The sequence below is a fragment of the Passer domesticus genome, chromosome 8, assembly GCF_036417665.1.
Source record: "Passer domesticus isolate bPasDom1 chromosome 8, bPasDom1.hap1, whole genome shotgun sequence".
Classification (NCBI taxonomy): Eukaryota; Metazoa; Chordata; class Aves; order Passeriformes; family Passeridae; genus Passer; species Passer domesticus.
In genome coordinates, this window is record NC_087481.1 from 37,806,083 (window position 1) to 37,828,510 (window position 22,428).

The 22,428-nt window shown below is 38.9% G+C and overlaps 1 protein-coding gene across 3 annotated transcripts in view; it reads right to left on the reverse strand.

The window, feature by feature from the left end:
* Nucleotides 1-385: 385 nt before the first annotated feature.
* VCL (vinculin) overlaps nt 386-22,428 on the reverse strand; it is a 56,197-nt gene continuing 34,154 nt past the window's right edge. The window contains exons 7-22 of one of the 3 annotated variants that reach the window (XM_064430431.1): nt 20,814-20,904; nt 19,899-20,046; nt 18,870-19,023; nt 17,700-17,875; nt 16,571-16,761; nt 14,802-15,001; nt 14,189-14,317; nt 13,031-13,180; nt 12,248-12,356; nt 10,960-11,262; nt 10,254-10,378; nt 9,749-9,934; nt 6,662-6,871; nt 4,357-4,560; nt 3,639-3,743; nt 386-2,961 (exon numbers count right to left, since the gene is read on the reverse strand). In XM_064430431.1, the coding sequence (XP_064286501.1) occupies nt 2,815-2,961; nt 3,639-3,743; nt 4,357-4,560; nt 6,662-6,871; nt 9,749-9,934; nt 10,254-10,378; nt 10,960-11,262; nt 12,248-12,356; nt 13,031-13,180; nt 14,189-14,317; nt 14,802-15,001; nt 16,571-16,761; nt 17,700-17,875; nt 18,870-19,023; nt 19,899-20,046; nt 20,814-20,904 (2,628 nt within the window). In that variant the 3' untranslated portion in view covers nt 386-2,814. The other 2 variants (XM_064430429.1, XM_064430430.1) reach the window with 2 other exon arrangements.

The window sequence follows — 22,428 nt, forward strand, 5'->3', positions numbered from 1 at the left end:
GGAAATATAACAGTGGTTTCATACTCATCACCCTTGCATTCATTTTAAGAAGTAAAATTCACATTAACAAGATGCTGGTCAGAGTTCTTCCCTTACTGGCAGGACCAGACCAACCCCATTTTAAGTTTTCTTAACAGATCACTGTCAGGTCTCAGGAAAATCTGTTCTTTCCCACTGAACACAGCTTCCAGTAAATTATTTAATTACTAGTTTGACAGGCACAAAAGACCAAAAAAACCCCTTTGTTTAATCTTCTCATGTTTTAGAAACTTTGCACTTTCTTTCTATTCAGAACATGTAGACACAACCGTTCTTTTGCTTTAGTCTTTTGCTGCTCTTCTTGTTGCAGCATCATCCACTGCTGTTATCATTAACACTCAGAAGCTGATTTTTGTACAAATGCTTTTTTATTGTTTTAACAGAACCAAAGAAAGGTTGAAAACATTAGACTATACAATACATTTTGGTTTATAAACAAAGTTTTATAGTGGTAAAACATTTCTAAGTGACATTCATGGTCTTGTTGAAATTTTTGCTGCACTTCAGCTCTGAAGACCAATAGTGTTCAAAAATGCAGTAATTGCATAAGGTGGTCAAGTATCTCAGCTTCTATAAACAGTTTGAGAACTTAGAGCAAACATTCTGGAAGAATATCAAAGGCAACCATGATTCATAATTCTCCTGCAAACATTCCTCAATAAACAAAAAGTGATCTTTGGCATAAACAATTATGTATTAAAGGCATTAGTAATATTGCATTAATATCATTCAAGCAACTAAACAGTGATCTAAAATAATAATAATTAAAAAAAAAAAATCTCAGAAGCCTGGATGGCAGGAGCAGGATGAGGGGATGTGAGGAGCATTGAAAAGCAAAACAGGAAGACTATTTAGAAAATCCCTTTAAAATAATCCCTACATATTCAGTGTTATGTACTATTAAATAGAAATTACTACATTAAAATTATGCTAAAGTTTTGATATAAACCAACCAAATGCATCCAGGTTAAGGCTCTGGCACCCCTTCCTTCCTCTTCCTGTTGCAGGTAACTGCAAGAAGAGAGTACTAAGGAAAGATCCTAAGTACCAAATATTTCATGATACCCAGACACAAGGAGCAAATTCAAGAAGAACACGCCTTCTCTTGCTGAGGTCAGTTTGAGACAGTTGTATTATCAACAGTTTAACTTCCCTTTTTAGAAAACAGTGCAATGAAGGGGGTGGAGGGGAGAAGGTCCAAGCACAGAATAACTGTTGCAGGCAGGTAGAGGACAGCTGAGTGTGCTGTGTCTCTTCCTTTCAGCTGTTAAGACTGAGAAGTTTTTCCCCAAGGACACTTCTATTCAAGGTGGTTTGATCGTGCAATGATTCTCAGCGAATTTAGAGGGCATTATGAGGTCAGTGCTGATTTGGGCAAAAGTCTGAAAGTATTCCTTGCAGATGTAGAAATTCATTCTCAAACAAGTTTTCCTTTCCATTAAATGAATGGATATGAATATATGTGTATGTGTGTATATATATATATATATGAAGGCATATTCAGTTATGGAAAGATAAAACATAAGTCTGTTTTAGTAAGGGGAGGGAGTTTGAGGGGGTTTTATTGTTATTATTTTGTTTGGGATTTTTTTAAAGATATAGTAACACTTTGTTCAATTCACTTGAAAAAAATATTTTGAAGACTCCAAACTCCACAAACAGTAAAAATAATGAGGTATGTGCAGCATTAGGAACCACCATTTGCTGGTAGGCACCAGCTTACCTAAAGAGGGTTTCATGTCCCTGCAGAGCTCAGATTTCAATAAGCTTATGCATTTTTGGAAAGAAGAGCAGTGAGGCTAAAGGTATTTTTAAACTGAGTATCTTTATCTTTTAATTTTCAACTTGAGTGGCTGGAATAACATTAGGTAGAGGGATGAGGGAAATAAAAATAATTGCATGTGCTCATTTGGTTTCAAAACGAATGAGCCAGCATGTGGCATTTTCTGGTCCTGGACATGCAGCTAAGTTAACAGAACGAGGATTTTTCAGCTCAACACATTGCTTCATTGAGCAAGGAAAGAGTTCCGTGATTAAGGTCTCCAGCCATAAGGCTCAAGCTGTCAACAGTGTGCCACTAACATAATCTGCAAAACCTTTCCATACAGTACAAGAGTTCTGGAATGCCTTCCTACAGGGTGACAGGAGGGGAAGACAGACAGCTCCAGTTTCTGCTGAAGTACTGTTGCCAGGCAAGAATCAAAAGCAAAAAGCATTTCAGACATGGAGCTTTAATCGTCAGTTTACAACTGTTCTTCTGCCCCACCTTCCCTCTTTTAATCAAAAAACCCCACACCTTCCATCATTTCTGCATGGTTTTAGAATAGCCAGATAAAGTCCTGTTGAGAAGTTGAATGTTTCTGTATCTATGATTGTCCCTAAAAAACTGCCAAGTAACCAAGTGTCCTAAACTCTCAAGACAAGCTTAAAGTGAGGTCCATGTTTTATATCATCATGGAAACTACTGGAATATACAGTGCATAAATGAAATGTGCTTCTGGGAGTACAGAATTCACTAAGAGAATCTTGACAAGAAAAAAAAATTAAATATAAGAACTGTCTACTGTTGGCAGCAAATTAGAGGTCTTGGATATCAAAGGTGTTCCAAAGACATTTGAAATGCAGTATCTTATAATTCATACCCTTAGAATGGGGCATTAGCCATAAGCTAATCTTAAACTCATGTATACAGCACCTTCTGCTGTTAATACATCTCTTCTGTTTCCAAAAAAAGGCATTTTATGTTACAGAAAACAATACTAATGTGGCAAGTATTTATTGATACCATGGGGTCTTTCTGACCCAGCGGAGAGTGAATCCAGCATCTGTTCTTATCTTAATGGATGCTGCTTCAGCTTCTCTCACAGTTTCCTTCACAGACTGCATGAGATTCTGGGCATTATGAACCAACATCTCAGTTGCCTGTCAAAAAAAAGAATTTCCAATATATCAGTAAATAGCATGATCTGGACAGTAGCATGTAAACTCTTTGTGCACAAAACCTCCCAGTACAAATATATTAAATCTGCTGCCTGAAACTATGAAAATACAAGTGAAGTTAACTATCTCTGGGAACCAGCATTATCCCGACTCAAAACAAAACCTTCCCGTTCCTCACCGTGTACTTGTACAAAATCTGAATACAATGCATGTCACTAAGTAGAATAACCTCTCTCGGGAGCCAAAGCTGCGAGATTTCTCCTGAAAAGATGCATTTGGAAGGTAACTGAGCTGCAGGGGACTCGAGATGATGCTGGAAAATAAACGTTTCCCCTGGAATCCACCCGAGGGCGCCCCTGCCCCTCACAGGTCCAGTCTGCGGTGCCGAGTCCTTCCCTCAGCATTTTACTGGCCAAAGCAGGAGATTAACAAGTTGTTCGTCACAAAATTGGAACCCGAGGAGCATTTTGGCTTGTTCCTCTATTGAACTGTAGTGCTGGAGCCAGAAACCAAGGTGCTGTACTAAAGTTATCCTCCCTACACAGCTGAGGTGAGCTTCAACATCAAGTTCCCAGAACACATCTGAGAACAGGTTGTATATTTGTCTCCATAAAAGTGATCAACAATTCCATGCTACCATCAGTCTTTACACCTCTTACCTGTTCTGACTCTTCATCACTGATATTAGTTCTGCCCAGCATGGTAGCTTTAACAGTGGAGAGAATTTTCAGCTGTGTACTGATGGTTGGGATTCGCTCACAGACCTAAGCAACAGGGATAAAAAACCACTTCATATTATAAATGGAACCAATACAGATTGGTTCATTTTCTTCAGATAAACTTTATTTTCTTTTACTATTAGACAATTAATGAGCATAGAGATGATCCTACAACCTTCAAGACTATCTGATAAAAATTGGCAGGATATTTGAATCTTATTTTACTTGCTGTGGGAATATTTGGCATGGACACAACATTTTTCTGTTCTTCCTTTCAAATTCTGCTTGGTTAGGAATAGCATGATATATACACATATATTTGCCTGAGACTGGAAAAAAAAATTGTTGCATTTCTGTTACTATTCTTTGATACAAAGGAATGAAATGAAATACAATACAATGTCAACTTTGGACAGATCAGTATTTCTAGCACAGTATTTTTTCAGAAGTTCTTTTGACATCAAATTCTAACTTTACAGAATATATGTTCACATAAATACATATATATATATATTTTTCCATGGGATCTAAAAAGACAGACTTTGACAAAACTTCCCAAGCCAAGGGAAGATACCCGTGATCTACTGGCACAATTCCAGTGCTCACCCCCACCGAGAGAGGCCCAGCAACAGCAGCCTTGGAGCAGTTCCCTCATTACCTGCAGGAGGTTGGTTCTGATGCGCTTGTCCGTGCACTGCTTTGCCACCTCCTTGGCGAGCCGGGTGACCTCGTCGGACGCCTTGGCGATGTCCTTGGCGCACTGGATGAGGGCGCGCTTGTTGCCGCTGCCGCCTCGGACCAGGCGCGACATCTCGGCCATGAGCAGCGCCATGCGCTTCGCCGCCGCGATGATGTCGTTGCCCTGCACGGAAGGACACGGTCACTGCTCCTGCCAGCACGTCACTCGGCAGAAACACTCCGAGAAGTTAAGGATGGAAGAACCACTTGTGAACACGGAAGGGGTTTCTTCAAGGAACAGGGAAGATCTGTACTAACTACTTGTTTCTGACTTTTTTAAAAACACTCAGGGAAAAAAGCTCACTTCAAAACTGAAAAAGAAGTTGTAAAGTGTTAGTTTGTCCATGGTATGAGTTACTGCTCTGATGACTAGATTTTAGGATAAAGCATGTTATTAGCATTTGAAATTCCAGATTTTCCCCCAAAAAAGTCTTGACTTCTTTTAAAGTTAAAAAAAAAGTGCTAAACAACCTGTTAAACCAGTTGTTGTCATAATAGTTGAGCATGGAATTTTCAATGGCATCTGAAACTGAAGTTGTTAAAGCACCAGCTATGCTGCTAATAATGCCAAAGGATAAACGGAAAAGAATCCAACACACACAACTTTTATCACTGGTAATGTGGAAGTGAGATGAAACTTTTACTTTTTTCAAAATTATTCCTTGAAAATAAATCTTTTTTGATACAATCTCTCCCTTTAAAATAAAGCCTCCAGGAGAGAAGAACATGGATTATCAAAATATAATCTAGTGATATTTCTTATATTAAAATCAGGATTTCTTGTACATCAAAATTTACAGTCACAGAAATACATCTGAGAAATATTTGATACGTGAATTAATTGTGACCAAGGCAAACCCGTTTCTTACACACTGTTCCAAAGAGAAACCTAGTGCAGGAGAAAGCAAACCTAGCTGATTGATTGTTAGCAGTCTGTCAGTACATTTAGTGTATTTATCTTATTCCCTTTCATAGAAAGTTGTTAGTCAAAAGAGAACCATTTGGTGCTTTGAAGCATTCCTACTGTGTGGATGAAATAGCAGAGTGAGTTTAAGTATTAGTACACACTTTCCCTGGAATAATCCCACAGATTATGACTGATGAAGTTCAGAGCAAGGAGTACACAGTGAGAACCCAGCTGAGCCAAGGTATCCTCTAGCCTGTGCACACACTTCTGTGACTCACTACGAGCAAGTTGAAGATGATATCCCAGGCATTTTACAGATACAGTGACCAAACAGCTGAACTATTCATTACCGTGGCCTATTAGCTAAACAGTTTGCTACTATAACCAGTTAGGATATAAATGACATAACACAGAGCTTTTCCATGTTTTCACGTAGAAGGATCAGTGTCTAACAAGTTATCCAAGCACCAGAATCTGAAAAGGACAAGAACATTTTTAAAGCCCTTTTTATTAAAATGGTTTAGTATAACTATCTACGTAAGTATACACACACATACATATGCACACTCCCCTAACTTTTGTTTGTTATGGGACACCAACCTTATTTTTTGCAGCATGCTATAAAAAGTGCCCAGTCTTGCAAACATTTGTGCTTAGACAGAAGACACGCTACTTGTGAATGTCTGAACCTCGTTAGATTTCCACTGGTTTCATACAGACAGGATCTCAATTCAGCAGCTAACAGCATTCAGTGCAGCTTCCTCAGAAAAGAATTCTCTCAAGACCAGCATTTGCAATACAGCCCAGTGCAAGCCAGCAGTCAGGCAGTCTCTTCCACTAACACTGCCATACAAAGCCATTCCTTGTTGGAAGGGATGTTAATTGGCGGCATCAATTGAGGCCAAGCACAATAGACACCTCAAATGACTTCTTGAATTCTGTAACTGCTGTATCCGGAAGTCATTAGGAAACCATTAACCATGGCTTCCCAGGTAGCCCACATGAATGGAAAAAGGAGCCGAAGGGGAGGAAGACAATCCCTATTAAAATTTGAAAACTGCCATAACAAAGAAGACCAGGCAGATGCAAAGGGAGAGGAAGTCTTTGAATATTAATAAGTGACCCCAATCAAGCTTCAATCCGGCACTGACAAACAGATCTAGCAAACTTGTGAAGCCACTCTCAGTCCTTAAAATGAAGTGCAGACACACTTATTCATTCAGGAGGGCGGGGCCCAGCAGGGATCAAGAGTGATGCAAATGTGTCAGCGTTCCAAGTGGCCGGACGCACGCGGATCGGTCCCGGGACTCAGGAGTACCTTACTAGACCACTTGGTTGCTTCCCGGTGTAGAGACTGAGCAGCAGCCAGAATGGGCTGGTTAACGGGCTGATTGGTTGGCATTAACAGCAGCTCAGGCTCGTAATCATCTTCAATGTCATAGGGGAGAGTGAATTCAACATCTGCATCATCCTCCTCATCTATATCTACACCAGCCTCAGCCGCTTCATTAATCACAGTCACATCAGGCTTTGCAGGTGGCAGCAAGGGTGGAGAAACAGGGGACAGTTAGTACAAGAAGCAGAATTTGGTAGAAGAGCACAAACTGAGCAGTTTTAGTGACCAAAACATCCTCTTGGCCTCTCAGGATCTGACAAGGCAGCTCTAGGATCAGGTCAAGGGGAGGAGGGGAAGGAATATAAGATTAACAGAAGGGAAGAAACAGTTCACCTGTGAACCAAAGTTATCCAAAATACTAAAAAATTACAATTCAAATATGCAGCAACATTTTCCATTTGAGCATTCAGCTTCTATAGACAGAGGCTGACCCACAGAACATTATATTAGCAGGTCAACAATGAAATGAATGGCCTTTCTGTCTCAATGGAAGCTGTTCTGACTGCACAGGAGCAGGCACAGCAGCTGATGACTGCGGTATTTGTGCAGATACAAAGCTTTGTATGGAAGCCCATTCATATGTGTGATAAGAGCAGATAGCAGCAGAGAAGCCACTGACACTGCTTGCTGTAGAGTAAAAAAAAAAAAAGATGGGATGGAAGACACTGTAGAAGCAAGTACTGAGGTACCACACAGAACATGTAAAAGAGCAACAAAGGGTTCAAAAAAGAAGAGGTGATGTTGAATGCCATGAATACTGTGAATATTACAGTTCTTAAAGAAGACTGAAATGGAACTAATTAAAAAAGAGGATTATGAAGCACATGATACTGTTTTGCCACGATATGTTGTATCCATTACCTTCAAAAAGAAAAAAAGAGAAAGGGGGTTCAAGCAAATAAATTATGTCAGAGAAGTTCTCAAGGAAGAGGTAAGAGGTATAACAATATAGGCATTAATAAGACAGCAATATTTCTATACAAAAGTGGTCTACAAGTTTACTAGCTGTATTTCTTCAGCTAAAGCCAAGTGCAATAAAGTAAAGGGACGTTACCAAAAACTCCATTTACAACTGTGTTTTGCTTAAGATACAGTCTTTTATAGAAAAAAAATCCTTTCCCAACAACAATATACAGGAATTTTGGAAGTTCTAACACTTGTAAGGCCAAATCAACTTGCCTTCAAAGGCAGCTTTTATTTAAGTCTTAGTCTAAGGAAAAGTAACCAAATAGTCCTCATTTTCTGATTTATCCAAATGAGGGGGGAGCCAGGGAAATTAAAGCAGCAGACATTGTTCAGCTGGTGTTCCATGAGAAAAATGGAGTACATGAGAGCCCAGAATCCACCCAGTGAAGAGCAGCTTTTGTAAAGAAGGAGAAAAAACATCTTCATTCTTAGAAGAATGAACAATGTTATCAACATGTTTTAAAGACTAAGTACTTGGTTCACCCACCCCTCCCACTTTACTACAGGTAAAGTACCAGCAGACTGATCAGCAAAAAGGCAAAAGAGAGTTGAGACACAGTCTGTTGAGACTTCATATGAGCAAGACCTTATAGTTCTGTTTTTCCAGGTCTAGCCCATATTCCTCAGTAGCACCGTCCATCAATCCCTCTCCCAACCAATCAGGTGAGTTCAGAGACTACAGAAGTGTTTTTAAAACTTCTTCCTCCAAAACAGACTGTGAGAATAACTGAGCTCCTATTGCTAAAATGATGCTGTTAAAAAAGAATTAGAAGCACAATTGGCAGGCTGACTTACTGGTTTGTTAGTCTCAAATGGAAGAAACAGCAATGAATACAGTGTTTTATAATCTAAAGTCACTGAGCTTGGAGGTCTTGTATAATCAGCACGGATTTTTAAGGTATGCTCCTTGGCTTTGCACTATTTAATTTAGAATGCATATAGTATATACATGGTAAAAGCATTTTGTTACCTACTCTATATTGTTAAGTTCAGGGATTCCAACATCAAAACACTTTTAGGAAATGGAAATTAAAGCTTTTAGCCTCAACATCACCTTCTGAGATCACTGATATATTCCAGTACTGTCTATTTAGTAATATAAAAATGTGTTTGGTATATCCAGGAGTATGGTGAAAATAGAGATCTGGATTTTGGATAAGAGACACCCAAAGAGATTTGCAGAAACTTCTTTTGTATTATTTTATCTGTGCTTCCAAAACAGATGTTCCTTTAGCCCAAAGCACTGAAGTTGATTCTGTAAACTATTCAAGTTTATCTCCTTACTCACCACCTAATTTAGTGGAGAAAAAGGGAGAAAATATAAAAGCCAAATTCTGACCCTTAAATTTACACTTGCAGAAGGCTAAATCTCTGAAGTTCTTACTCAGCTTCTGCCAGAGAAAAAAAATAGCTCTTGGGGGAAGAAGGGACAAAAGAAAAGCAAAACAAAGTGATATGAGACCAGCAAATTCACACTTCTTCATAGCACTGAAATGGGAAGGAAATTCAGGATTTCAGCCTTAACAGGAAAGGCAACTCACTCCAAAAGAATGAGACCGGGCCACCAATATGTGGTCACTTTACTCATCATAAATGCATCAGATTAACTGCAAAGTACCTTGCAGCTTCTTCCAGAATTAAGACAAACCAGGTCACGATTTCTGCAGCTGGCACCTGCACCATCCGTATGGACTTTTCCATACAGACTTTTCAAAGTCAATTAAATATAGCAATTAGCTTGTCAGCCTGCACAAGCATAAGTATTAGTGACTCTCTAGGCAATACCAGCACCAAGGATCACAAACAGCTTGGCATACAGAGCATATTTGTGTTCCCAGGGGTACGTTAATAAAGCAGTCTAGCAATCCTAAGTATTGTTGACCCTAGTTCACTCTGTCTTGAAAGGGTTTCTAATTTCTCCTACACCAGTGTTTTTACTATTTAGTCTGTGAAAGACACTGTCATAAGACAAGACACACTGATCCTGAAAATAAAATTAAAAGAGAATCCATTTAGCACAAAACACTTACAACAATTTCTTACCTTGCTAGACCATTTCCGAGCTTCATCATGCAACTGTCTAGCAGCCATCATCATGGGCTGATTGATTGCTTCTCCTGCCTTTTGCTCTGGGAACTCTTCATCCTTTTCTTCAGGTGGTGGTGGTCTGGGTGGGGGAACCTCACCCTCTGGCAGTGGTGGTTTCGGAGGAGCAAGCTCATCAGTCAGCTGAGGAAGGGAAACATCTTGGTGAGTGCAGTGAAATAGAGCAAAGATTGAGCAAATGATGGTGTCATGACAAGACATCACTGTATGACCTCAGGTCTTTTTCCAGTTTTTCAAGTGCTTCCTGTTAAAGAAAATACCATGTTTTAAACTTTCCTTTTGAATACTGGATTGGTATTTTTTAGACTTGAGGCTATTTGTATGCATGGCTGGCCAGACAATACCTTTTATTGCTAAGGAAGAATAATATACTTAAGTAACTTCAGTGTAATCCACACCTCAATGACAACTGCACATTTTATTACAAACTGCCTACACTTACATGAAGGTGCTCAAGGTCAGGAGGAGGAGGAGGAAAATCTGGTTCCTGAGGCTGGAAGGCTTCTCTGACTTTGGCCACAGCTCCCAGAATTTTGTATCCAGAATCCAAGAAACTCTTCTGCAAACCTGAACAAAAATTCCAATACCAGTTTAATACCAATTTAATAGAACTTTGTAATGCTTAGAACACTACCCCCAAAAATTACTCCTATAATGTACTGTGCCAAGTATGCTTATATGTGTGTTTAAAAACTACCAAATTGTTTACAGCAGACTTGCATGCTTGAAATGTTAGTGTCATATGCAAGATGCATACAATAAAGCCTTAGTTCAATAATAATCACTATTAATAGCCAAAGTAATTCCCTGAACAACTTTTAGAATCAAAAAAATTACATAATAATTTCTTCTATAAAGTAGTATTACTTAAAACTAGTAACAAATGCTTCTAATTAAGAACATGAAATCACATAACATTAGAATGCTGAATACTTTTCCCTTGAATATGCCAAAGGCCTTTGATTGCATTTTAGAACAGCAGGATGCAGCAGTTAATGGTGTGAGCTTGATTTCATCATTCTGAAATATAAGTGTGCACCATATTTACATAAAAGGAGATACACAGCTGTATAAAAAAATTGAGCACTACTTCACATCATCTCCAGTCAATAAAAGGCACATTTTAAATTAGCTGACTGGATTCTTACCAGGATCAGAAATGTTGCCTGCCACAGCTTTAGCATCCATTACCATGGGTGATATAGTTTTGCTCAGCTCATCAGAGGCTGCTTTAACAGCCTCCCGAAATTTAGGGTCTTCGGAATTTTCCACCTCCCGTTTTGCCACCAGCAGGATGCGGTTTGCTCGTCTGGCAATGCTGGTGGCACCTGCTACCAGCATCTGAGGTTGCATGTTGGCCATTGCAACTTTACATTTATCCAGGTCTTTCTTAATGGCCTCTTCTGATGCGTCCAACAGAGATTTAGTATCTATGGCTTCATCCACCAACCCTAGAATAAAATTCAAATACATTAATATTCTACTTTCATCCGTGGAAAGGGATATTTAGTATTCCAGAGATAGTTCAAAACCAGAAAAGTATTTTACAACTGGGGTCGGGGGAAGAGTAGAAGAGGGCATGGAAATCAGAACAAAGCTTTAGTGCAGTTTAACTCATTACTCTGTTGTACCTCTGTGACAGTCACCATGGTGAAGCTTGTTAATGACAGCCCAAGCTCTCATTCCTCTACCATAGAATGTAGTTTCAGTCAAGAGCTGGCTTACACAGTATATGCAGCAGAGACTGTTTCTTCACACCAAATTTCTTTAAGCATATTCAGTACTTCTTGTACTATCCCATTCATTCCAAAGGAAATATCCCTCTGGCTGTGCTTTTTACACAGGGGTGATTCATAGTGACAAGGCAGTGAGATTTAAAATACCCACGATTTAATTACTGGGATGAAGGAGGAGATAGTAGAGTCAGCTGTTCAGTGGGTCAGTGCAAAGGATCTGCACTTGGGAAGTATTTGTATCTGGGAAACATTTCAGTGCCTCAGCAGGATCAGTAGCTTTGTCTTATTCTCCATATCCATCAAGCTGTTACAATATTTTGAACATATTTTCTTTCCTTCAGTTAATTATCTGTCCTATTTCAACATGCCAAGATTATACAGAAGAAAACCTCTAGCTGTCACAGTGATATGCTGCTAGAATAGCAACTGCAATAAAAAATGATGGTATTCCGATTTTCTCAAAAAAGAACTAAAGCAGGGTTTGCTCCTCTGCAGCTCAGTATTAACAGATAAGAACCCAGCTATTTTGTATATTCTGTAACATATATATATTCCTGGAGTCAGAAAGCACATTCTCACTTAAGTTATTTTTAATCAGTCATTGTTCTTTGCATGTTTCATCAATCCAAACAGCATGGAGAAAAATCTATACAAGCTAGTTAGCCACAGGTAGGCTCTTCAACAGAAATTCCTACTTTACCTGTCATTTTCTCTACATTATCAATCCATTGGTTTTTCATGGTTTCAAAATGTTCATAAGCAGCTTGATTTCCAGGATTTCTCAAGAGGATACGAGCTGCTGATACTACCTGCCAACAGAAGACATTTTTAATTATCAGTACACATCAACATTATATACATGCTTGAAAATGCATTTGATTTTTCAGGACTGGATGTGCAGCTCCACATTTGTAAATCTAGTTCATTAATTCTAGTGCAGTATGTAGCTCCTTGAAGACCTACCATACTTCTGAAATTAGCTGGCACAAATACTTTTTTCTGGAACTTCAATTATGTACTAATTTATCTTAAACAATTCTTGAAAGCACTAATTTATCTAAAAAACTCTTGAAAGCTTACTACACTAAAGCATAATAAGCATTACACTACTAAAGTAGTATAATGTTTATTAAATTACCAACATTTAGATAGAGGTTCATTTTGGAAAAAAAAAAAGGAGCATTTTTTTTCCACTTACATATTTTACTGAGCCTCAAAATCATTTTGTTTCAAGTGTAAGTCACAGACACTTCTGTCCAAGAGTTGAAAAATAAAACATGTCATTTGATGATTTTGTTCTGCTTTTAGTATCATGTATAGAAATATTTGCCATTCCCTTTTAACAGTGTCAGCACTATGTTCCTTGTTGGTATTAACGACCATCAATCAACAACAATCTCTTTCTTTGAGAACAAAAGCATAAGGAAAATTCCCCAGAAGCCATCCCCAGCCCTTTTAACAGCCCTTCAAACCCAGCAAGCACCTGTGGGGTGAGTTCCCTTGCTGATTTCACTGTTGCCTGAATGCCCTCCACAGTAGTTTTATTGGCAGTTCCAACCGCAGCTGCTTTTTCTGCTGTAGCTCCCAGTCTAGCAGCATGGTTTTCAAAGTTTGCTGCTCTTTCTTCAAACACCTACTTGTCAGAAGAGAAAAAATCATTAAAAAAAGCCTAACCTCCTTAACAGAATACACAATTTCTTCAAAGTGTCAGACACCTACGTAACATTCCCACTTAACTCATCCTGAGAGGATGCAAAAGGACACAAAAGCTTTGAAGGCATTTGGTTTTTTTAATTTTTACATTATCAGACTTCTTCACTAACTCAATGGGACAACTAAGGAGATGGCTATACACTTTATAGCTTCAAGGTATGAATTTCAGTAATTCCTGGTGACTACTGCTGCAAAAAATACTCTATTAAAACTGTTTTAGCTCAGAGATTAATCTTCAAACCCATAATACAAAAGTAACTATATTTGAAAGATAAATAAGGGGCTTTACACTAAAAGTTCACACTGGAAAAAAACTGCCTCCTTTTACAATGCTTAGATATTCAAGAAACAGAATACTTGCACAAAAAGCTATCCTGCCATAAAGCTGAATTCTCCAAGGCCTTGGGAATTATTTTGATCATGTATTCAAAAGCCAAAATAGCCAAACAGAACTGCCAGACACTGCATTTTAGGTACTTCACATGGAGCCAGTGGCTTTCAAGTACAGGAAACAATATCCAGCAAGAGAACAGGTTTAGTCTGTTGATTAATTCTGGCATGAATTTCACTATTGTAATCAGCTTATGTAATGCTGGGATATAAAAATCCACCAACCAGTGTGTCAGGGATTTTTGCACAAGAACTTTGCAGCAAAGTGTACCAACAACACAGGGAGACTTTTTTGCCATTTGTGAAGTCAGGGACAAAACTGTTTCCAGGGTTATACAATTCACAGTCCAGGAGTCTGGAGAAGTTTGCATAGTAATCTTTATGTTGTCAGAATTAATAAGCATGTTCCACAAACTTGATAAAAAATACCAATTCATTTTTCAGAACATTGATTAATTTTTCAAAATACCAATTCAGGTAAAACTAAACAATAACTGAAGTTTTACATGGACAGAACAGACCACCTGAGTATACTTGCCTCATCTCTGTTGGGAGCATCAGAGGGAGCAGTAGCTGCTACTGCTAACAATTTAATAGGAGTTGTGGTGTCACTAAAAACATCAGAAACTTCCTGGGTCATTGCTTCTTGCATTCGTGCTTTAAGATCCTTAAAAAAAGTGGAAAATTATTTGCATATGATAGAGAGATATAAAGTTATAGGGGTTCAAATCCCATAAAACCTTCTCTTGCAAAAAAATGCCTGTTCCAATGGCAGACATTAAGATAAAGTTACCCTAAAATATGACCAGTTAATCACCTTTTACATAATTTGAAATATACCAAGCTTACATACCACTCCTTGAAGCAGTAGTAGAAGCTACAAACAGCATGATATGAGACCTTGCCTCTCAAATTTGCAATGCTAGCATACTATTTTCTTTTAAGAGAGACTTAAATTTTCCTTCTGAACTGTTCATCTGAAATTAACCCCATGGCATGATAACAAGGCCTTTCTGGAAAGTTTGCTTTAAACAGCTAAACCAGCAGGTGTGTAGCTGCACTGTTGTTTTCATGGAGGCCTTGCACACACAAGGCGGGCTCAGAGCAGCAGTGCATCATCTTGTGCTTGCCTGCACGGAGCAGGTGCTTACCTTCAGTGAGTCCTGGAGCTGAGCAGCGATGGCCCTGGCCTGGGGGGACTCGCCCTCCCCACGAGCAGCCAGCTCAGCCAGCTGGGCAGAGAGCTGGTCCACGCGGTCACACTTGGCCAGCAGGTCCTGCCGGTACGGGCCCATCATGACGTTGGCCAAGCGCCGGCCTTCGGCAACCAGCCCGCGGATGGCAGCCTGGCCTGCAGGGGACAGGGCACGGGCAGTGACACACAGTGGGGCAGTGACACACAGGGGCACAAACACCACCGGGGAACACCAAGAATTGCACCCAGCCTGCGGATGGCAGCCTGGCCTGCAGGGGACAGGGCACAGGCAGTGACACACAGTGGGGCAGTGACACACAGGGGCACAAACACCACCGGGGAACACCAAGAATTGCACCCAGCCCGCGGATGGCAGCCTGGCCTGAAGGGGACAGGGCACGGGCAGTGACACACAGTGGGGCAGTGACACACAGGGGCACAAACACCAGGGAACACCAAGTACTGCACGCCTGTGTGCACACATCAGGACTCTTGGGTTTTTAAGAGCACTTCCCTAGGTGGTATAAAAGATCTTACGCAGTTTATCACTGCATAATTACAGTTCAAAACCACAGAGGAATTCAACTGTCTCCAGTTTCTTTCTGCTTAATTCAGCAACTCTGGCTAGAGATACATCCTTTTTGATTAGAGTGGTCTGACAAAATTAACCATGAAAGTTGTCAGGTATTTCTACATAACTAATCTGTTGACTCCAATAGAAAGCATTTAGAAATTTCAAATACTGCAATTCATCCCCACATTAGAAGATGAGCAGCAAGAGGGGAATAAAAGACAAGTAGAAACATAACTTAAAAAGCCAAATGCCCTCTCCCAGAATTCCAGAAGCCATAAGTAAGAAGTGTTAAGTAGTCTGCATTGGAAGGGACAGTGGGGGTAGGGAACACCTTACAAAGCCTCCAGTGTGTCAAAAGCTTTTCCATTAAAAAAATTATTTTTAGCATTGGTAATTTCCTTCATTCACTTACAGATGCTTCCTGGTCATTCACAGGAATGTAAGTCTCTGTTCTTTCAACAATACAAAGCAGTATTCTTTTAAAAGAACTCATGTATTAAGTACAAAGGCCTACTGAAGAATAATTTTAAACTAATGCACAAGTAATCCAAGTTTGTAATCAAGCTTTAAATTACTTAGGAAGTTGTCACAGCATCAGACTTCCAAGAATCACTCAGCACTACTGGCATCTTTTACATTCCTAATTTACTTTTCTTAGGAGTATGCTGCCAAGTGCCAGCAACTCCTGAACCAGTGTTATACACTCATCAAGAGCATAATGGGATTATCAGATCCCCTTTCTCTTTATTATTAGTATTCTCCTCAGGTAACCCAGAAACCATACAAGAAGTGATACTTTTTGGTCAAGTTTATGAATGTTTTTCTCTTCTCACAAGGACTTAATTACTCAATTTGCTGGAGTAGGTAAAAATTCAAATTTGAGATATGTTATTTGCATAATAAGGAAAGCAAGGAGCAATCTTTTGTTTTCTCTACAGCACATGTTCTTCCATACTTTAGGAAAGAACACAAAGAGAATCATGGGCCAGCTTAATTCTGTAATTGCAGTCAGGACTTAACTATAACTCTGCGTCTCCACACCAGTGAAGTTTCAGTGCATCCTCAGCATCTCAGGAGCAGTAGTTTCCACCACAAAAACTGGCAACAGGTTTGATTCTAAACCTGGGGGGAAATCACAGAGAAACACTTACCCACTCCCCGATCAGCAACTGTGGGATTGTCTATCCACCTCTGAGCTTGTTCAATCTTGCCCTCCAAATGGACAGCTGCTTTCACTGGCCTCGTATTTGCTACAGCCCTGTTTGTTTTGGACTGTAAATTCTGAAGTGATGTAGCTATTTGCTTAGCCAAAGCACGGGCCTCAGGAGAGTCACCCTTCCCACTAAGGATTAAAAAAAAAAAAAAAGTGTAGTTATAGAAAGATCATTTACAGCAGGAAAACACACAATAAAAGGTACTTGATATTTTTAAATAAGGTTGAATTTGACACTTGGGTTAGACTCTGAGAAGCAATTCTTTGCTGTAGTACCTGAACATTACATATGCTCAGCACAGCACTGAGGTGGGGGAAGGCATAGACTGCCATTGCCAATACTGGTGTAAGAATTGATTTCCAGTTTCTATGGCTGTTTTATGAGCAACTGCAATCAGCCACAGAGCAAAGGCTATATATAAACCTGACAAAAGGTAGCACATTAAGACCTACAGCAGCTAAAGCTCAATAAAAACTTGATTAAAGCATCTAACTAATCAAGCAAGAAAAATATTTATTGCAATATTGCAACCAGCCTTAGGTGAAGATCACAGTTTGTACAGTAACAGTTTCTTTCTCCTCTTCCATTCTCAAGCAGCCTCTTTGCAAAAGTGATACAGAAATTAATTTCTGAAAGTCTCATCTTTTGTATAGTTTGCAGTTACAGCTGAGAACACTGACAGCAATGGAAGTGGTAGATATTCCACCTTGATATTTAGTAAAGTGCTTAGCAAAAACCAGTGATGACACCCATCTGCATAAACAAACCTATCTTTCTCATTACCTTGTTTCAACAGTACAAACAAGCTCACTTTTGGCTTCAGTTTCCTTCTCATATATTCCATAGGCAGTAGAGAAAAAATGCTTTTATGTAATACGTGTCTGGGTTACCTTTTTTTAAGGAAGCTAGTGCAAGCTGGGCTTTGAGATAGAAACCACTAGGCTGAACAACTTAAAAGGGTTTATTTTAATGATCTGATCTGAGCAATATTCTGATCTTGCTCAGCATTGGGAACTGCACATGAAAGTCGTTCAAATAAATAAATGGTGATAAAACAAATACTTACTGTCGTCGCAGATCTGACAGCTTGGCTGTCAAAGCAGAGATTTCCCCCAAGGAACGAAGGATATCATCTCTCTCTTTAGGCTCCTCACATAGTTCTGCAACTTTCCTTGCTTCAGCCATAATTCCCCGAATATGCTCCTCTCCTTCACTGCCCCCATTAGGATCTGCAAGCCAATTCTTAATAGAAAGAAGTTGTGTTCAAGTGAAGACAAAAAGTAATGCTTATTCTATACATGATTTTATAGAGCAAGAAAATACCAATGCAGCTTTCAAAACTTTATTTAACAGAAAATACTTCTCAAAAGCAATTTCTGATTTTTAGGTACCATGAAATTATTCTATTGCCTCATAGCTCTTCAGTTTTGAAAAAAAATGTAAAACTAGATAAAATCTACCCAAAGATTTTACATTTTCTCTCTCCCCTCAACATTCGCCAACAATATTTTAGAAGCAAAACTGAATCACTGCTTATAGAAACTCATTATGTGACTTCCAGGGGAAAAAAAGAAAATTGATTCTCTTGAGCCCAGGGTGGTACACAAAGCTCTTCCTAAAATGTCCCATTACCATTTAATTTGATGCATATATAATATTAATCTATCTTTATATATTGATAATAGACACCTATACACAATTAGATAGGGTGTATTATTTGATGACCATCATAATCATCACTGGGTAAGAGACTGACCATTGAAGGATATTAAGAGCAACAAAAATAAAGGATCAATTGAAAGAAAATGTAGTTTCATTAACGTAATTTCTTCTCTCTCATTAACATACGGTTCTAAATCCTGAACTCCGCTCCCAAAACAGAACCCAAAGAAAGAGCTCTGGTTTTATCCACAGATTAGTCTGTTCAATCTAAAACTCTTCTATTCTTTTCTTTAATAGATTAGTTTATATGCAAATTTAGGGTGTTCCATCATTTTAATCACCTTGCAATTTTTAGCAATGCCAAGTAAGCTACTAAAAAAGATCATCAACTGAAGCAAAATGGACCATATGCTGTAAATCACTGAATTTAAGATCTTTCTTTGTTAAAGCAAGCATCCCCTCTATGTTCTTCCTATCAAGTAGCTGTGTTTTGTTTGGAAACAACAACAGCAGTTCAGTGTAACAGCTCTGACAGCAGCAATGTTCTGAAGTATTTACTAATCACTAGTGGTACCTGAGCAGCATCAATCTTCTTAGCAATTGCCTGCTTGGAGTTGGTCATGGCCTCCAGCTTGCGGGCTGCGTTCTCCACTTTGGCAGTGAGCAAGTCCAGACCCTGGGACACCTGCTGGGCTTTCTGCATAGCCATGGGTGTAGCACCCTGTCCTCTGCCCAAGACAAAAAGAGCACCACAGATTCAGCTCAGCATTGACAAAAGCTGTTTTCTAGTCAACAGGCAACAAAACCTGTTTATGTTTATTCCCAGCAATTACTGCAAGAGATACAGTATTTAATCAGATTTTGTTTCCTCCTTAAGGAAACAAAAAATAATTGAGGAACAGAATAAGAGAAAAACTAAGAACATATTTTCCCTATTCCAGAATGTGACATTTAGCATTCTCAGAAGAAATAAACACTTTTAAGAGTCAAAAAGTAAAGCGATTTAAGGATACAGTTCCATTAAAGTACCCAGGACAAGGCCTCTTTTCTCCTCATTTACAGACTGCTGCAGAGAGTCAGAATATGCAGGAGTTGAAGTCTTGCCACATCTAAGTGATGACAGCAAGTCAATTAAAAAAATAAATATGAAAATAAAATGTCTTAGCTGCCTCAATCATGTGACACACAAAGTTCAACAGAATTTGCCAGTGAAGGATAGACAACAACCACCATATGTGATCTAACATCCCAAAATCCCTAAAAAGTAGAATATCCATCTATCTTACAGTAATTGGGGCATATCCTCTTTGGAGAACAAACTTAACAGGAGAGTTTAACAATTCCTTTCTGCCTAATTTGAAGGAAAGTTATGTGTTAGACACAATCAAACTCAGAATTACCTACTTTAGCAATTCTGATCATCATAATATGTAATTAACATTTCTCTTATTAAAACATGTTATTCTCATCAGAAAAGAAGAGATTGAAGTAAAAGAGGTAAAATACAGTTCTGGCCTGCTTTTCTAGAAATTAGGAAGTGACAACTGCAAAGAAAACATTTTAATAGCACTTGAGAAGTGTCCATGCCAAGCAAGAGCTTTACCTAGCCCGGAGGTCAGCCAGCTGATCTGTCATTTGGCCCAGGGTTTTGCACGTGCCCAGGATCTCTCTGCGCTCTTTGCCTGCACACAGCTCTCCTGCTTTGCCAGCTTCATCGAGGATCTGCCTTATGGCCTGCTCACCAGCATCCCCTGAGGCACAGGGCAGTCAGGACAGCACACAAGACATTCCGTGACATGTATGACCAAACTACTAATATCATCATGTCACCTGAACTGCATTAGGTTCAGTTGTGAAAGCACATTTATCAAAAATGGAGATAGACACCAAAAAACAACAACTCACACCCAACTTTTACAACTGAATTAGTTTGGCTTTGATTTCAGAGGAAGTCTATCTGATAAGGTCTTTCAACATTCAAATGCAACAGGCTTCTATTGAGTTTTGTTTAATTAAAACATACATACAAAGGTAAACAAACCCCTTATATAAGTAAAGGTGATTGCAATTAAGCATATTTATGGCAGATTTTCATACTAAAAATTTTATGTCAAGACTGAAAGAAAAACAATGCAAGATATTCTGTTAGGGAAATCTCAAGTTATAAAAATTTGAAAATACAAAAGAAGGATTTTAAATATTAGCCATGGCTACAATTAAGTACTATTCAAAACATAAGGTTTTGGGTTTACTGCTGGAATGCAAATTAAGAACATGTATGTTCCATGGAATACATGTATTTTAGAGACCATTTAGAAGCAGCAAAGCCTTCTAGGTCATTAGATACAACTTGTTCAATTCCCAGTACCTAAAGAAAGGAATAAATACAGGCACCTTCAGAATGATGCACTGTGTAAGGGTTATTAATGCTTAAAGACCATTTTGTCTTAAACAAAAGAAATAATGAGACCTTCAAAAATCAAAAGACTTTATGCTGTTGTTTGTGTTTAAATATTACCTGGAGGTGCATTTGGATCTCTCAGCCAACCTTTTGCCTGATTCATCTTTGAATCTATTAAGGCTAAAGCTCTCTTCATGGCTTCAGTGTCCTTTACAAAAGAGAAACCAGCAAAATAATGCTCAAAACCAAAATATCAAAGCACAAGTAATAAACACAACCAAAGCTGACAAAGGTTCTATAAAACAGAGTCTACTTATAAAAACCCATTTGTATAAGCAGCTCAAAACCCATTTTCAAACTAGTTTTCAAACAAGAAGCATAATTGCTTCTTTCCAGTTAGAACAGACATTTTCATTTCACTCAAAATGCAAAAATTATGCATGCAATTTTAGTGGTTTTTGTATTTCTTCATTTACTAGTGCTTTAATTCTAAAGTTGGAGCTCTAATAAGCACACATCTTGGAGTTAGTTCCATTTTACTTCAGGGCACACAGAAGAGTTGTGATGCAACTGGAGTATCAATATCTGGTAATTGGCCAGTGAATTTTACTACTTACTTCAGTGTAGGAGGCTGCACATCTGCATTTCTCACCTGCTCTGCTGCTTAAAGTCGAACAGTTACTGTTTGCACAAAAGTAAGACTACCAGCTAATTTCTCAAAGTCTCAGATACGGAGTTGAACGTCTTTGGAGACAAACACATGTATTTACGTGTGATTGTTTAAAACTCTGAACTCCTCTGCCAGGATGACCAAAGAAGCTGTCACTATAATGCCACTACTGTTCAACACCTCTGGCTGCAGAGGAAGCAATCTCCCAGTTCTGATTTCTCTGCACAGGCTGTACATTGTTCATGTGCCATCCCTCCACTAGAGGCCACAAGTTTTCCATCTTACATAAATGGAAGGACAGTGAAAGCAGTTAACATGTACCCAAGTAAGAAGTTGCAGAAAAGCCAATATAGCTTTTAACCACACATCATGGAAGTGATTTGAAATGCATCTTAGATCCCATGATTGGTATAGAGATGACAAAAAGAACCCTGGCTCTCATGTAGCATCTCAATCAGACTGCCCATGTCCAACGATTTTAAAGAGAAGCCTACTACCATCAGTGACCAGAATCTTGCTATAGCATGTGCTATCCTGACAGCACTAAAGAAATGCCATATTTTGTGGAGTTGTTCATTCTGTATGCTTAGTCTCAAACATACAACACTAATATTCTGACATTTTTATTCAGGTATGTTGGTCTGTCAGCTATTCATAAGGTGCTATAATATAATTCAGCAAGCAACTCTCTAAAATGTCATGAGATGCAGCTGAATATTTTTAAAGGCTCTTGAATTACAGCCTGAGAGAGAGCACCTAAAGCAGAATTATTTTCACCTGGATGACTGGGTCACAAATCTAGAAACTGGGTCTCCAAACTTAGTGGGGACCTGTTTGAAAAAACCTTCTGAAAGGTCAGATATACAGCTAGGGGTGGGAAATGGGCACGTTATTTTAAAAGTCATCCTCTCGACAGCTCAAGCATTGTGCATTCAATGGATTATAAGAGACAAGCAAATATTCACTGAATATTCAAATGTGTATATAAATCTTACTACCTATGAAGGTAGGTGTTACTGTGTTCTGGTGTTTATATCAGGCTGAAATCACTTTAGCATGAAA